The sequence below is a fragment of the Pholcus phalangioides genome, unplaced genomic scaffold, assembly GCF_987345545.1.
Source record: "Pholcus phalangioides strain wild (caught in Gottingen) unplaced genomic scaffold, Ppha-v1.0 ptg000015l_1, whole genome shotgun sequence".
Lineage (NCBI taxonomy): Eukaryota > Metazoa > Arthropoda > Arachnida > Araneae > Pholcidae > Pholcus > Pholcus phalangioides.
The window spans coordinates 41,140,381-41,157,818 of NW_028301608.1; the positions used below are offsets into that span (position 1 = coordinate 41,140,381).

General features: G+C 35.3%; 1 protein-coding gene across 2 annotated transcripts; it reads right to left on the bottom strand.

Moving 5' to 3' along the window:
• Positions 1 to 947: 947 nt before the first annotated feature.
• LOC149076039 (uncharacterized) lies at positions 948 to 17,115 on the bottom strand. 2 transcript variants are annotated; one of them, XM_089243563.1, is made up of 9 exons: positions 16,764 to 17,115; positions 14,829 to 15,071; positions 13,345 to 13,516; positions 10,325 to 12,116; positions 7,915 to 8,172; positions 7,130 to 7,197; positions 4,875 to 5,181; positions 3,200 to 3,300; positions 948 to 1,563 (listed from the first exon to the last, which is right to left on the bottom strand). In XM_089243563.1, exons 1-9 carry the CDS (start codon positions 16,927 to 16,929, stop codon positions 1,440 to 1,442), a joined length of 3,231 nt encoding a protein of 1,076 aa, XP_089099689.1. In that variant the 5' UTR covers positions 16,930 to 17,115; the 3' UTR covers positions 948 to 1,439. The 2 variants fall into 2 exon arrangements, with proteins under 2 accessions (XP_089099689.1, XP_089099688.1); XM_089243562.1 differs by having other exon boundaries at positions 4,875 to 5,214.
• Positions 17,116 to 17,438: the final 323 nt, after the last annotated feature.

Here is a 17,438-nt window from a genome sequence, read left to right on the forward strand (position 1 = left end):
CATTAGTAACCGTGTTAAGAAAATGATTCTAACTAGGATCCACAACGTGTTTTGTTCTGATGAAACCTACGAACATCATTTGGGGCAGTAAGCAAATTTCTCATCAACCTGAGCTGTACTAATAATGTATGACTACTAATTTCGGAACTAAATAGTTAAATTTCGATAAGTTGAACGTGCATCGTCCGACAAAAAATTTGTGTTATAGTTAGTTTGAAAAATCGGAAATTCCGATTTCAGAGTGGGAAAAGGAAAATTTTATTAAAATAACAACACTATTTACGAATATCGTATTAGTAAAACACATCAAACTACTGGAGATAGAGAAATTCGAAAAGATAAGTTATTCTAATCGAATCATATTTAATTATTGAACGAGGATATTTAGAAATAAACTAGATTTGCACATTGTATTACGGAAACGAATGTATACATGATATTGGTATAAATGAAACTAAGTATAAATAAAAAGTGTATACAAGGTTATTTATTTTCTGTCAAAAAATGCAGCAATTTTGACTGTCTTTTTTCTTTCATAAGAAAGTCCTTCACTTTTTGCAAGCAGAAAAATGAATCTGCTAAATTCTATTGCCAAAAGCTAAATTCTGTTGCTAAATTCCCTTACTGAATTCTATTACAAAATGCTAAATTCCATTGCTAAAATGCTATTTTTTTAATATTCTCTCAAAGAATATTTTACCAAAGAACTTTTTGAGTTGAAGGAAAATTTTAACACTAAAATACAGAAAAAGTTCTGGGGCTGAGTGGAAACTTCCACTTCAACAGATATTCAAGTTATCAGAGTTTGACTTATGGCGAATCAACTAAATAACGATAGCAGGAATAACTTCAACCTATTCTAAGACACATGGAGTATTGAAACAAATCAAGCCAAAATGCCAAAAAAAGACAAGTAGTAACAACTCAAAGAAATAAAATACAAAATATGAAATCAAAAATTCAGTTTTTAATAAATATTTAAAACATACTTTTACAAACTGGCTAAAGCGGAGAAAAAAAAAAACAAGAGAAAACAGCGGAAAAAAACAATGTAAAAACAGTCTGTTGCTTCATTTGAAATATCACACACCCACCTTAAACAAAAGTAATCTAACAATAACTTCTAACACTGCCACACTCATCATGTATCTCTATATTGCATGCATTGACAATGATTGTAATGTATAAATCAATTTTTTTAAATGAAAAAAAAAGACAACATTGCTCTATGATTATTTTGTCATTGATTTTTTGTAAAACCCTTGCACGAGAGGTGAAGAAGCTCCCCTGCGGACAAACACACACATGTTATTACATGAGATTTTTCTTTGTACAATGCATAGATGATTGTGCAACTAGTGTACAAAAAAGATACGCACACACACACACACATATATGTAAGAGGAAATGATACAGCGATATCAGCTTGAAATTATTTTTCACTTTCCCTTTTTGTGCTTCTTTCTGCGTTGTTTTACTGGAGCGCATTGACGTTTTGATATGCATCGAGTGCAGTACCAACTCTCCTCTTCCTTTGGAGGAACGACGATGCCTACACACACCCTGCAGATACGATAAAAAATGAATATGGTTATAGATTTAAATTGAGAATATCAGTGTACAAGTAAAATCAAACGTTATGTAAATTTAATTTTCCATCATTTCATTTCTCTGAGCTGTTTTTTCAACCTTAGAGTTTTAGAACTTGTCCAGTGCTCTATTATTTTCTAAGTGAATTTCCTAACATGTCAAAAACGTCCAGTGAAGTGGCAGGTATAAGTTGCTAATAGCAACATAACACTTTAAGTATATGTGAGAAAGTTAAACTTTCAAAAAAGTTTAAATGTGAAAAACCAGTACGAATATTGTGTGACGAATATAGAATCAGAAAATTTATTTTTCACAATATTCAGAATTTATATACATTTTCAGTTTTCTTTTAATCCTCACAATACCTATACGAAATATGTTTAAAGAATAAAGAAAGGATCTTTTTACTAGTAATGCTTAGCAGTTTAGAAATTATGGATTTCAAAATTAAATTATCTATTATTATATGCATGTATTGCTTTATTAATTTTATTTCAAAGGAAAATATGAATCAAAATGCTCAAAGAGACATATTACTGCTTCAAATAATGAAAACTTGGGAAATAAACAGAAACTGGATCCATTATCCAGAAACTTTGTTTGTCAAAACCATCAACTGGTCAATACTTTAATGGTGATAAGTAAGACCTGGATATTGTTGCCCTAAAATATCTTGAAAAAATGATTTTAAAAAAATGTCCTAAAAAATTGGAAAATAAATGCCATCACAATAATAAAACAAAGTTCCCTTGAAAAAAAAAAACAGGTCAAGTCCAAAGAAAATTTTTTGACAGCATCACAATCATATGCAATTTTTTTTATCAATGTTTACATTTCATCAAAACATCAGAAATAACAATTTTTCGAATAAACAAGTTACAATTCGTGAATTGGTTAGGAACACCTTTGTTACAGCCTCCGACCCGGGGGCCGAGGCAATTCATATCATTTTTTGTTTTTCCACAAGAAAGTCACCATTGAGAGCCCATAAAGCATCTGATGACAAAAAGGGCCTGCTGCTACTAGATGTGGGGGCCGTGACTAGTGCACTGGAGGGGGCGGGAATAGCAAAAAAAAACTAAAAATGACTCCCGCCCCAGAAAATTCTGTGTACGCCTATGGTTAGGAAGCCAAAAAGCATCCTTCATTTTATTTTCCAAGAAATTCAATCATATTTATTTGTAAGTGCTCAATGCAATCAGTATTCATATAATTTTTCAATTATTTCCATTGTCAAAAATTTAAAAAGTGAAAGAACAGCCTAAAAATACCAAAAAATGCCCCGAAACTAAGAAAAAAAGCTCTAAGAGGTGATGAGGAATAATAGGATTTGAATGACTCATCACGGTCCCTGTGACCCCATAGGTTAAGAACCCCTTTGAACTACACCAAGGAAAAAGAAACCCTCCCCACATATGTATGTCACAGGTCTAAAAGAGTTCATGCGCTAACTTAACAGATATGCTAGATATCATTTCAAGCTATCATATTTTAAATGTGCATAGAATAATATTTCATCATTTTTCAATCTTCAATTGAAATGAATTTAAATGAAGGAGGAATAAAACATATAAACAAAATCATAAACGTAATCATTAGATGCACTCACCAGTGATACCAATCGTCACACTCATCACAACCTATCATCGGACTACCATCATCGGGACGAGTACATGCTGGACAGATCCAGATTTTATTGCCTTGCTCATCCTGGGATGAAAGAAAAGGAAGGGGGGGGGGGAAATTAAAACCAGGAGAAATTTTTGATTCATAATTAAATGTATTATTTATTAAACAGGTTGTTATATAAAGTTGCACACACAACACTAATTAGCTATAGCTAATATTTTAATTTTGCTATTACCGTCAACCATTTTTCTTCAATTTTTAAATGAAATGCAAAAACATTTTGCTCAGGTGATATAATTTTAATGTTCCTCAGAACATTTTCTTCTATTCGAAGCTTCGGACGATGCAGCAACAATGCTGACTGTGGAATTCCCCCCCCCCCTTTTTATGTGTATCAGTAAATCTATCCCAAGTTACCTATTCACTTTTATCAGTTTGTGAAAATTTTGATACTTCTGCATTAAAAAAGCTTCTGCCACAAACTATGCTTCAGCATCAACATATGCATAACACATGGCAATGCTGGCTTTGTTTTTGGATTGGATTGGATTTTAAGTTTATTGGCGCAAGAACCAATTTGGTCAAACTGCGCCAGGCTTTGTTTTTGATGTCTTAAGTACTTGAAGGATCCCCAAAACAGAATATGCCAAAAACAGTGATGTTCAAAGCTGAATGACCTCTGGAATAAATTTAAGAAAAGAAGGAAAAAGAACTTTTCGGCGTAAACAACACTAGCATGGGAAATTTTCAACCAGCTAAGTACTCATAGCAGAACAACACAAAACATACATTGAAAAAAAGGGAAGAAAATCTCACAAGGGCATATAGGATACATCTATCTGCAAAACTAAATAACTAAAATGGTAAATTGTGTAAATAGAAACAGTATGACAAAAATATATCGCAAGGTACAGCAATACCCTGACTTGTGCTAATACAACTCTACTTTGGAATCCCACTTGCAACGTTTCCATTTAGAATGTTTTCCTGCTTAGTATTACTTATTTTCTTGGTCTTATTTGACTTTTACTAATACTCACTGAGATTTCTTGTTTAAAGGGTTTTCCAGCTTACAATGCTTTTCGGAAAACATTGTATATTCAGTGCTAATTTACTTGGATCACAGTTAGACGGTGTCATACGCAGTGTAGGTATCTGCAAAAGTACTATATTTTTCCGGTAATATAATAGGCAGAAGAAAAACTTTCACAGAAATTGAGAAATTTAATATGTAGCCCTCATTTGGGAATGCAACTAGATATGTTATCAGCCTATTTTTAGATAGGCAATTGTTTGAATAGGTAATGAATTATAGGTCCCAGTCTAATTAGCTCTCATGTGCAGAAAATGACCATGGTGTGACAAAACTGATCAAATGATCAAAAACATGTCTGAGGTGAAACAAAGCAAACGAACATGCAATGGACTCTGACATTTGTATCGGACTGATAATTGGTCAGTCAGCAACATGCTTTTCTGCAACATATAAATTTGTAAATGAGCCGAATTCCTGAGCATTTGGCCATGTGCCACTTCCCAGATATTTTCACTTATAGTTTAACATAATCAGTGTGAGGTTAAAGTAACTTGCGTACATTTGTATCTAAAGTTTTACAAAATAAAATCCCTCATATTTATAATTGATAGCAACTCACCACGATGGTTCCTAAGGTTTCGGTGATAACGGTTCTCGCTGGAGGCGGCGGTGCAGCAGGCTGGGCAGCAGGTTTCCTACCTCTACCTCTTCCCCTGGAATGTGTTTTTGTTGCAGGGGGCTGAATTGGTGTAGTGACTGGTGGCTGAAAGTCTATCATTGTAGGAGGTGGTGAAGGTTGCCTGACTGGTGGCGGCGATGGCAGTATAGAAGCAGCAGGTGGAGCCTTCAATGATGGTGGTGGAGTAGGACTTCGGTTTGTAGGTGACAGCGATCTGTCCTCTCGTCCAGGGCTAGATGATGGGGGGCTAGACAAGCGTTTCGAAGAAGGTTTGATAACACTGCAGAGAATGAGACAAGTAATGGATGAACATGCGTAAAACATGCAAGCTGACATGCAAAAAAAGAAAGAATACCCCAAAACAGACATATGCCTCCATTTTGGAAAAAAAATTATAAAAAAGATTAAATCATTTCACCATAACCCAAACTCCAAGAAGAATAAGAAACTGCATAGATGATGACATAAACGAATATTACAAATACAATTCAATATAATAAGGAACAGTTAATAAGAGCAAAATTACTAGTAGATTTCTTTTTTTAATAGTGAACTGGATAGGTTAGAGTGCTGTTACTGTGGAAGCACGCACACACAAAAAGCAAAAACATTGCAAAAAGCCAAAAGCATCAGAGTGAACATGAAAGGAAGAAAACACTGCCACACGGCTCAGTTATTAACGGAGTGGAGAAAAATATGACGAATAAAAATAGAAGCTATTATTACAACTAAATAGAAATCCCACAGAGATGACAAACAATGATCGAAAAAAAAGAAGTGATTTGTAACACACATGATGGTGATTAACCGTGATGTGCATTGGAAAGCAGAAGCAAAAATATAAGTAAATATTCAGAGCCTAAAATGAGTCAAGGCTATACAAGCAAGCGGCAAATGATTTTTTTTAAAGCATATAAAAGTGTTGTGTGCTCATACATATTGTATATACACAAAGAAAACCAGAGTACCCCTAACTTCCTTCAAAGCATTCTGATTTTGCCAGGACAAATGTGGAATATGGGTAGCAGTAAGAGATTTTTCAGTAGCGGTAAATATGCAAAAAAATGGGAGAAAGACTAGATATTACTTTTTGGGGTTCTGTAAATTTGAACTTTGGAATGAGAAGAAACCAAAAGGAAGGAATAAAAGAACCCCTCATATTTCAGAATTTTCCGAAATTTGCCATCAATCTCAATGATTTCAGTTGCCAAATAAAAAAATAATAATCTGAATGCCATCAGAAAGAACAGGAATTTATTTAACCAAAAAAGACAGAAATGAAATAAGCTATGATCAGAGATCATAACATTATCATGGTCATTTAAAATATGCAAGATCAGTGTAGAAGTTAACTGGTTAATTTGTAAAGCACAATAGAGACTCAAGAGATCAGGAATGAGGAAGCAATGCCTGTGAGACATGCAGTGCACGCAAAATCAAAGCTATCACAATGTGTTTACAAGTGAACAAAACAAAAAGAAAAAAAAAGTTTTCAACATGCACTGATGAAATTTAAATATTACTCAAGTATTTATCACAAATTTATTAGTATTTTAATCTTCATGCAAGAAATAAGTATATTCTAAAAACCTAATAAAACCTAAGTTCATTAAGGTAGGTTATAGCTTTATTAGAACTTTAACCAACTTTTAACCCACTCGCATCATTTTGATAAGCTGTGGTAACATTACAATTTCTGACGTATAAATGAAATCATTGGCTCAGCCCACAATGCTACATTGCCCTATAATTTCTGCCTGTAATACTAGATGCTGCTTTTATTCGGTACAACAAACATACCAGAGCACCAGAACTGATGAGAATATCCCTTTAGTGATACACATGCTAAGAGTTTCACAAATATATATTCATATGCTCAATTCATAATATTTTTTTGAGTTACTGTGTTTCCTATCACAATGACACTGACCTTAACAATTTGAAGGACAGACATTTTTCAAAAACTCATATAAAACAATGTAAACAGGTGTGTCCACTATAGGAACATTTCACCAGAAGGGATTAAATCCAACTTTTCTGTCAGCTGAGTGGGTATTTAAATATGATGAGAATGGGTTGATAAGACGATTCACCGTGTACATGCACATGCAGCATAAGGATCATGATTAAGATAACATAAAAATGAGACACAGTCAAATAATACACAAATATTTAAAAAATTTCTTATTTCTTACAATTGTCCAGATCCAGAGCTTCCACCGGCAAATTTTAAGGTGAGCTTCGTGACACTATCATCATTATTCTAACAAAAAAAAGCAATAAAAAAATATAAAAAAACTGCATATTCAAGAAGCAAACATTCCAATCATAATTTTAGTCACAGCATCAAAATTTTACACAACATATTTTATTTATATGACCAAAATATATTGAAAATATAGGAAAAAAACTATTTTGCAGTTACATAAACATATGATAGTAAAAAAATACTTTTAAAAGTAAAAAAAGAAAAAAAAATTCGTTTACAGAGTTACCAATGAAGAGTCGCACGAGAAGAGAGAGCAAAAATGCATTTCTTCCATATACACAGGGACAGGATATCTCGTCCTTGTATATTAAGGGGTTGAACAAAAACTAACATGGTCTATGCATTGGTACAAATGCAGCAAGCTTCTAAATTTTGTTTCTAAAAAAATGAAAGAATTGCTGTGGATTGAAATACAGTATTTTTCGTTGATTCAAGACCTTTTATACAAAGCAAGATACAGTCGATCCCACTCAGAATCCTTAATGTCAATAAGTACAACTTATTTTCATGACCTCACAACTCTTATTCTCATTAAGATTTCCCACTTAAAAGCATTTTTCCTGCTTACAACACTTTTTGTGATGTTTTTTGAAGAACGTTATAAGCAGGATCCACTGTACCATAGAGTTCACATTTTTATGAAATCAGCCAGTATGATAAACGAGTCACGAAATGTGAAACATGAATTTTTAGCAAAGACATAAATCATACCTTTTGTACTTTATCTTTGTTCTTTTTCTTTTCTGGTCTTCCTCTTTTCTTGACAACCTTCTCCGGTTTTGGTTTTGGAGGGGACTCCTTAGGCACATCCTTTATAACCTCCTTTGGCTTCTCTTTCTCTTTGGCACTTTCAGATTTCACTTTCACTTTAGTCTTCTCTTTCTCTTTTTCCTTCGGCTCTTTCTTTTTTTTCACCTTGGACTTCTTCTCTTTTTCCTTCTTGTCTTTTCGATGAAGCTTTGATTTATCCTGGAGAGGAATATTTACATTTTTAAGCAAGAAATACATATAAAAAAGTATTTGTGATGTAATTTTATGGGGATTTCTACTACTACTACTACTAAACCAGACATACACCTCGTCCATATTCCTCTGCGAAACTTCTAATGAATTGGTGCATGTGTGTGCATGTAGTGAACCTTCCATGAAGTTTGTTTCTTTGTAATGTTTGTTATGTGTGGTGATGCCATCTGCCATAAATTTTTCTAACTATGCATGAAGTGTAATGATTAAATAGTATACCATTATAGGCCTGTTGCTCTCTGTGGCAAGACTTTTTAACAGGAAGATTGGCTTACATTTGTGCCTCAAAGTTGGGAACCATGGGGATTTTTACTGCAGAACATTTCCACTCCACCCAGGGCTCGCTGCTGAACAATGCGAAACATTCGGCTTTGGAGCTTGGTGATCCCCAAAACGTAGTATAATTTTCAGATGCTGACCATAATTGCTATAAGTTTGGTAGGTGTATTCATAAAGACAGTTTGTGTCCAGCTACTGAGGGAAGTGGTGCAGGCGATAGTGTGTGTGTGTGTCACATAATTAATCAGTCAAAATGGCAGCATCTGAAGGGGAGAATATATTCAGCATTCTTGAATCAAGCGAAACCGAATTTGTAACTGATCACATAACAGCTAATTTGACTTTAATATTGTATTATCCCCCAAATTAGCTGGTAGACCAAGAAATTCAAGCAACTGATTCCAGATATTTCTTGAATATCTAGACTAGATTTAATTGGCTGACTTGAAACTTTCCTGCTCGCTGCATCGTAGGATCCTTTCGGTTTTAAAAACACTAGTTAACTAACTAGTTTGAGTTTTATGTTTGCCTCTGCTGCCACAAATCTCTGGTTTGTTAAAAAATGCTGGATACTAAGCGTGTATGTTTGTATACATTAGATAAGTTTAATGTGAAAAGTAGACTGCAAAGTATTTTTGCGTTACTTGATCATGCGTGTAAAAGTGGAATAAGAAGAATGAAAAACTAAGGAATTGTAATGCAAAACATAAAGAAAAAAAAGTGACCATATTTTTCCAATTTCTCAAAATGCAGAATATAGTGTCTGGCAATAGGTTGACGATAGTTAAATTATATCAATAACTAACTGCCCAATTTTCATTATCAAATTCCTGGACGAAACATATTTGCTACAGCAAACAATGACTATTTTATTCGGATTCACTTGTTTAATATACAGGCATGCCAACATTGGCTTAAAGCTCATCAGTAGTGATAAATGTTTAGCTTTGACATGAAGGGGGAGGGGGTTACTCCCCAGTACAACGTAATCACAGCACAATAAAAAATAATCACTAAAAAATTTAATTTTCTAAAGAATTTTAATTTGAAGTTCATTAAATACAGCACCTCAGTGGCACTGGAACCTATCAGGCTCGGGCCACATGAGTTCCACCCACACTTCCTGAAACAATGTTCAGAGGATGCCAAGTCCTTAATAATTCACAAATATTCAGTGCAATCCCAACTGGCATATGCCCTTGTGGGCTATATATATATGGACGTCTAGCAACCCTAAACCCCCAATCCCCGGTTTTTATACCCAATCCCGTATCAGAGCTCCTATGACGAAACATTCTTTCAGACACAAGTTTAGTGATCTCAACCATGCACTATGCAAATGAAGCCGGGTCTCGACCCACTGCGCTGAACCATTCAAAAAAAAACATGCAACTGCCATAAAAATTAGAGTATCAGTGCTTGTCCAAGTTGAAAATCAGCTATCAAAATAAATGGAACATTTTGCAAGTGTCTAGCATAAATATTAAGTGCTGAAACAAGGTAAAATGCTACATCGGATTTGGCTATCTCTTAACAAGGTTAATCTTATAAATTAATTTTTTTCACCAACAAACTTCGCGTCGGCTGACTTATATTTCAGGTAAAAAAGTGTCAGCGAGATTTTTTTTTTCTATTTTTTGGCTGACATTTATTTTTGGTAACGTTTGCTTCATTTTTTAATTTCGTGAGAATGACCACTTACAACATTCTGCCTTCAAGTCTTTAAGGAATGAATATACTTTTTTTTAATAGCAAGAAAAAATTCTCACTTGGTTACAAGGCTAGAGTTTATGCAAATGAACTTCATGCTAGCTCTTACCTTATCTGCGGAACTTTCAGATTTCTTCGGTGCATCAACCAAATCTTCAGTTTTCAATGACAGATGATGAGAATCGGAAATTTTTGCATCAGGAGTGCCCTTTGAAAATGAAGTGGAACTTGACTTGGCCAGGTTTAGAGGTTGGGGACTGGACATATCTGGGAACGCATTAGGTTCTTGCTTTGTTGTGACAAACAATGGAGGAGTGGGAAAATGTGAATTGGCTTGAATATGACATGGCATGGGAGGAATCGGTGCAAATGGACTCGACGAAAAGCTAGTTGATGGAATTGATGGCGAATGAACGAATGGGGATGTTTGCGGCAACTCTGACATGGAAGATGGACCATTTTTTTGAGATGGTAACTCAGAGAAGCTAAGGGGAGGAGATGGCGATGGTGATAGTGAAGATGCATCACTGCTGAATATGTCTTCTTTGAGTCTTATTCGTGATGGAGATCTTTCTTCACGCTTTACAATCACGTTAGGTGATTTTCTATTCTTCGGAGAAGTTACAAGACCAGGAGATTTAGGCTTTGAGTCTTTTGCTTTTTTCGACTGTTTCTCTTTTGATTTAGACTTCTTGTGATTTTCGAAATTCACTTCAGTTTCCGGTGTTCTAATCTTTTCTTTTTTAACAATAGGGACATCGATTGAAGAGTCATCATCATCAACATCACCAGGTTCAAGAGAAGACAGAGACGACAACTCGGATGAATCAGTGAACTCGTAGATATCTTTAGGTTCAAACTTTCTCATTACAGGTCCTCTTGCAACTTCATTTATAACATCATCGACTGCTCTATGTGATTTCTCTGCCTCCATTTCTGATTCTTCTTGACCTCTTTGAATGACAGCGTTTATGGACTCATCAAAGAGAGCTAGACGAGACTCCCGTTCTTGCCTGACTTGAGTTTCAAGGGAATCATCTATCACCAACCTGGGCTCTGGGGACTCCTCCCTAGAATCTATTCGTTCTTCATAGTCATTCACTATTTCGTTGGGCAAAAACTCCACTTTCTCTTCTTTTATATCAAATGACATTTCAACAACCTCCTCAAGTTCTTTCTTTATAACTGCTGGGGGTGGAAGTGGTGGTGGAGGTGGTGGCAGTACCGGTACAAATGGAGGCGTCGCAACAAATGTGTGGGATTTCTTTTCGTTTTTCGGAGATTTCGATGAACTCTTTTTTGGAGACTTGATGGTAGATTTCTGTGGCGATTTTGGTGTCTTTGATGACTTCAAGGACTTTGAAGAACTACTGCTATGCTTGATTTTAGACTTGCTCTTACTAGATTTTGAATGGTCTTTGCTCTTTTTATGTTCATCTTTTCCTTCCTTGTGTTTTACTTTGTCGATTTTGATTTTGGTGTGATTAGGATCTGAACTTTTGACGGAACTTTTATCGCTTTTTCCAGATTTGTGAGAATTTGTGTGTTCTTTTTTGCTGCTAGAAGATGGGACCACAGATTTCTCACTCGAAAAGGCAGTGTTTTCTTTGTTCTCTTTCTTTGATGTCTTGATTTTCTTGACATCTTTCTTATTGCTTTCTTTGTCTTTCTTTGATTTTGAACTTTTGTCCTTTTTAGATTCCTTTGATTTAGGTTCTTTTTTAACTGGTATGGTTTCGGATGGTGGAGGTGGTTCTGGAGTGGATGGTGGGGAGTCGAAAGTATTTGGAAGAGTAGGGTCTGGCGCACGCCCCTCACGAGCTGGAGAAATGAAACCTGTTGGTGTCATGAAAACACTAGTCATTTCACGCATTGGCCTCCCCTCTTCTTCTGTGTAATGTCTGAAAAGAAGAAAAAAAAACAATTAATGTATAAAAATTGAATGTGATTACCACATATGGGGGGGGGGATGTTTATAATAATCCTAACACATTTGGTTTATTTTGTTAATTTGTTTCTATTTAAACCAACATGGGAGGGGGGGGGGTGTTCCACTTTCTTGTTAGTAAGCATTATTTTATGTTAATTTCAAAATTTAAATTGTATATAAGACTTCTTTCTCCAGCAAGTTATTGGCCAGCAGACTACAGGAGACACCCTTCCTTCAGACTACAAAAGAATCAGTGGCCCCATCTTATTAACCTCACCTACCTTGTTAGGAATCATTGTGTTTGTAAAATATTTTCAAAAGCTATGTTCTTTGTAAACTCAACACCATACCCTACAGTAGGGGATCTTCACCTGCACAGTTCGGCCCGAATTTGGCTTTTTAGCAAGACCCGCATGCAACTTAGCTCTACTGCACACACATTATCAAAGAGCTTGGCAGGCCACAAGTGGAAGACAGGCCATGCCGAGAACACCCCTTCCCTATAGTGAAGCTGATTAGAACATCATCTGTTCTCTGATTTGTTCTCCTACACAAAGGATCCTTTGTTTTATGAACTACGATGGGGATAGTTTGAATTTCAGATTTGCTTTCCCCCTATCTCAACTCTTCCTTCTTCCTCAGCACTCCAGAAGAACTTACAAGAGAGGCAGACTGTTCCACATCGGACAAAAAAAAAAAGACCCTCCATGAACCGTTACAACTCATACTGGTTGGACAGTAATATTTTGTTTTCCTCCAGCCTGACCAACTTAATCTCGGGAGGAAGTACTGTGTGGGGATACAACATATTATTGTAAAGAGCATGTTGTAGCCTGTTGAGCTACAACACCCTGCAGAAATTGAGTGAGTAGTTTTTTTGTTACAGCCACGATGCCAAGCCAGTAGCGGATAGCTTTTTCCCTAATACTTGTAATGTCCTACTTATTAATGAATATTCAATACACATTCATGAGTTCTTCAATCTTTTTTCTTGAGATCTTTGGCATTCCAACAAACTGAGAGAAAAAAGTTTTTTTTCTATCAAGTCCTGAATGAATCACGATTTACATCGAAATACAAGTTGATTGTAATGCACTTCACGCATAATGATAATGAAAATCCTCATGGTAATGATGCACACATCAAATAATAGAAGCAGAATTATATATATATATATATATATATATATATGAACATACCTTGGTTTTTTAGAAACAGGAATGTCATTGGACCACTCATTGGGCCTCTTGATGCCATGTTTTGGGCTGTTTAGAGGAGATGTCGACTCTCCATCAGCAGTAGCACCACTGTTTTCCATTGAATTTTTTTTCTGTCCACTTTCTAAAACTGGAGACAGTAATCCGTCGTCTTCTGAATTAAAAAAAAATATATATATATGTATATATAAAGTTTATAAATATATGAACACTACACAGTGATACCACCCAGCTAATGAAGATAATTCACTCCCAAACCACATTCCTGAAATCTTTTTTCAAGTGAAAAATAATTTCCCATAGATTTCTGTGGAAAACTATTTAACTTGTTCTGGATTCAGCCCAAAATTTTGAGATAAGTTTCACAAAAAACACTAAAAAGCACTATTAAAAAAAATAGTAGAAACTGACTGAAAGCTGAGGCACTCTTGATGCTTCAGAGAGCACCATAGTGCCCATGAGCTACAAGTTGAAGATGGCTGGTCTAGGTTATTCTTTAGGTCATTCATATGCCTGCTCATGCTCTAAGTCAGTCTTTTGCTCACTCATGTGCTTGCAATAGGTCACTTTGTTGGTCTTTCACTGAACTAGTTCCTAGCTTTCTGGGCAGAAGTGGATTTATTGAGGGTTGTACAAATTTTGCCACCATTCTTCCATCGTGCTAATTTTCTTGGCCACTCATTCTTCAAATTTACTGCCTCACTGAACTTGTTTCAATGGGCTGCTAAGCCCCCTCCCTCCCCTGTAAATACACCACTGAGTACATCCCCCTATGAATTGATACAAATTATGAGTTGCAAGTGCACCAGGAAAAGATAAATTTGATAAACGAGAAAGCTGTTTCTCGTCATAAGCTGCACTTGTTATATCCTTTTCAGATCTGAGCATTCATTTTTTGGAATTTTAAAGTTTTTTTGGATTTTGGATACACCCAAAAAATACATCAAAAACATAAATGACAACAAATGTTTATTTTTGTTGAAATTGTTTTTTCTTTTATTTGTGAAGAAATATAATTTTTTTTCGAATGTTTTCAGCCAAGATGATGCAGAATAAGTTCATCTTTACATACAATTTTTTTCTCAGAATTTTATTGCTAAATTTTGTGCAATAAATCAAACTTTTCCCAGAGGCACTTTCTCCTGGAAGCCATCTTAAAAAAACCTCCTCCGAAAGTTCAACTTTAAATGCTGCCCTCTGATGAGGGACTACAACGCTAATATTCACCATATTTCTAACTCAAAAATAACACAATCCTTTAAGTCTAGGCTTAACTCCCTGAGGTCGAAACAGAAAATTCTAGCGATGAAAAGCATCGCCTACTTTGTGCATTCAGAGTCTGAAAGTGATATTAGACTGCTGATAAATTTATGTTTAACAAACTGTAAAAAGTACAATTTTGTTATGAATGATAAATTACAAGAAGTAATGATCATAGTGAAGGATAAAGTAATGAAATCTCTTACCTTCTAAATCTGGGTGCATAAGTGGCAAATACCCGGGAATGTGTTCTGGACGATGCAACAGCTCACCACTTGTAGGATTTGGGTATTGGATTTTCGACGGGTGTTTCAAAGGAAATGCCGGAACTTTGTGAGCAAACGGAACGGGCTCCACATGGCTGACATATTCCTCGATTTCTTGTAAAATTATACCAAGATCTTTAAAAGCTAACGCAACATCATCCAAGTTTGGTTCTATTCGGTTATCTGCAACAAATAGAACGAAATACTTTATTATATAAAATTTGTGCAGAACTTGACAAATCAAAAGAAAAAATAGGTGCCGCACATTTTTTTTATAGCCAAAAAAAAAATCAGTTGAGAATAGTATATTTTTGGACTTGAGTGGGCTATTAATACCGAAGGCCAGGACTTGACAAATCCCAGGCATCAGGTCGTTATTGGCATCTAATTATTTTCTATATGCGATTGATACATTAGAATCTAAGGATGACACAAACTTTTTTGATTTCATTACATTCTGAAAGAAGTTATGAAGTTCCAAAAGAGTAGAACCTCCCATTATTTAAGACTATATTTCTTGAGAAAAAACCATGCTTGGCTTTTCAGATATTTAGCTGGGGCCTAAATATATTATTCGATTTGTCAAGCCCTGCCGAAGGCATCACTATGGCTTGGAAAAGTCAAAAGAAATGATCAGTTTTTTTTTTATATTTTTGATTAGTTTTTGGAATAGCTATGGTAAAAACCCTTTCTGCTTTGGTGACTTTTTTTTTTTTGCGATTTCCTTCCTGGTTGGCCATTTTATTCCATTGGTGTTTTCCCCCTGATTATTATTATTCCTTCGAAAATTCTATGTTGTCATTTCCCTTTTTACTGTTGGTTATAATTTGAAGGCGAAGTCAGCCTTAGAGGCCGCTACTAATAATAGACTTTCATATACAGCGAAAAGTTTGAATCAATTGAGTCTGTTAGAATTTAAGAGCTTAGATCTATTTTTGTATGTTTATACATTGTATCATACATACCGTTTTCTCAGTACTTTGCATTTTTAATCTTGATCCCTTATTTAGTCTAAAAATGTTGTTTTGTTATTGCTTCTGTCATTCGGTTTTTTTTCCTGCATAATTTTTTCGTTTTAACCCTTTGAAGCAAGTGTCCCCACCTGTTTACACGGGTTTTGGAAAAATGTCCACCCTTCAAAGGGCTAACAGCCACAGTATTATCACTTTACCAAAAAAGGGTATTATACTATAGCTTTTTTAAAAAGTTAAAAGAAATGTTACTCTTCATGAGGGAAAATGTTTCAGGTCGAAAAGACTGTTTTGGTGTCTAGATCTTTTTGTGATTTGCCAAACCCAGCATTATGCATGTCTGAAGATGGTAGTCACATGTGATAGAATTTAAATGAATTGATAACATTGCATGCATCGAATGTACATAATCAATGCCTTATATCTAAAAATCAATACATTAGATAAATATATCAATTAGAAAAAATTTGGGAATCTTACTACAGCAGCCATTGCTTATGAGAATCAAAGCCGCAAAACAAAATGCTGTTTTGGTTATAACAATCAACCACTTACAAGGATCAAAATGGGAGAGCAAAAACGCGATTCTTATAAGCGGCGGCCACTTTACACACAATTGTGTGGGTACATTTACATAATTTCATGCTATTTATTGTTTGTAAAACTCCACCACAGTATAATAAACCATTTAATTTCTTCGAAAAATAAAAACTCTATACCTGTATTTGTTTATTTTACGAGACAAAAAAAAGAAAAATCGATTTGTTTATTTCGCGAAGGGCGGTTTTGATAATATAAACAAGCCCGTAAACAAAAACTAGATCTTAGGAGAACTTATGATTTAATGGATGATCGGCGGAGATGAGGATTGATTGATAAATGATCGATCGATAGAGCGACTTACACTGGTTACTGTAGCTGTGAACGGCCTTACATATCTCACGTAAATACCGATGCGAGACGTCCACTAAAATGTCCATAGGAGAGGATTGAACTGCGTGCCATCCTATGTTCTGACAGATCTGTCCGACGCTAATCTTGAGAACTTCTCTAGTAAATCTAAACGACATCTTATTGGGGATGACGCAACAAAATATCCGCCGTTTAAAAACATGTTAAGAACTTATAGTACTGGTAACCCTCGGAATACACGACTTCTTTCCTTGCATCTTGCAAGAAAGTACGGCCATATTTGGATCAGCCAAGGCACAAGCTCAATCAATGCCCCGATGCCAGATCCCGTAACTTTTTTGACTGTATTTTTTGTTTACGTTTTTTCGGAAAATCAGTCGGTCATTGAAGGGGAAAAAAGATTATGTATTGATGACCATATCACCCGTATTTTATGCGTGACTTTAGGGCCGTTCAAGTATCACGACAGCAAATTTTTAGCCATTTTTGGCCCCCTTCCTCACCTTGTCAGAAAAATTTTGTCAGCACTGCCCCCCCCACCTCCTAACGCGTATATTGGTGAGATCAGAAACGAACGCCGGGGGGGGGGGGAAGGGGCACAGGGGGCTCGTGCACCTCTCCCCCTCCCAGATGAAAAAAATATTTAAAAAAAAAATTAAAATTTCGA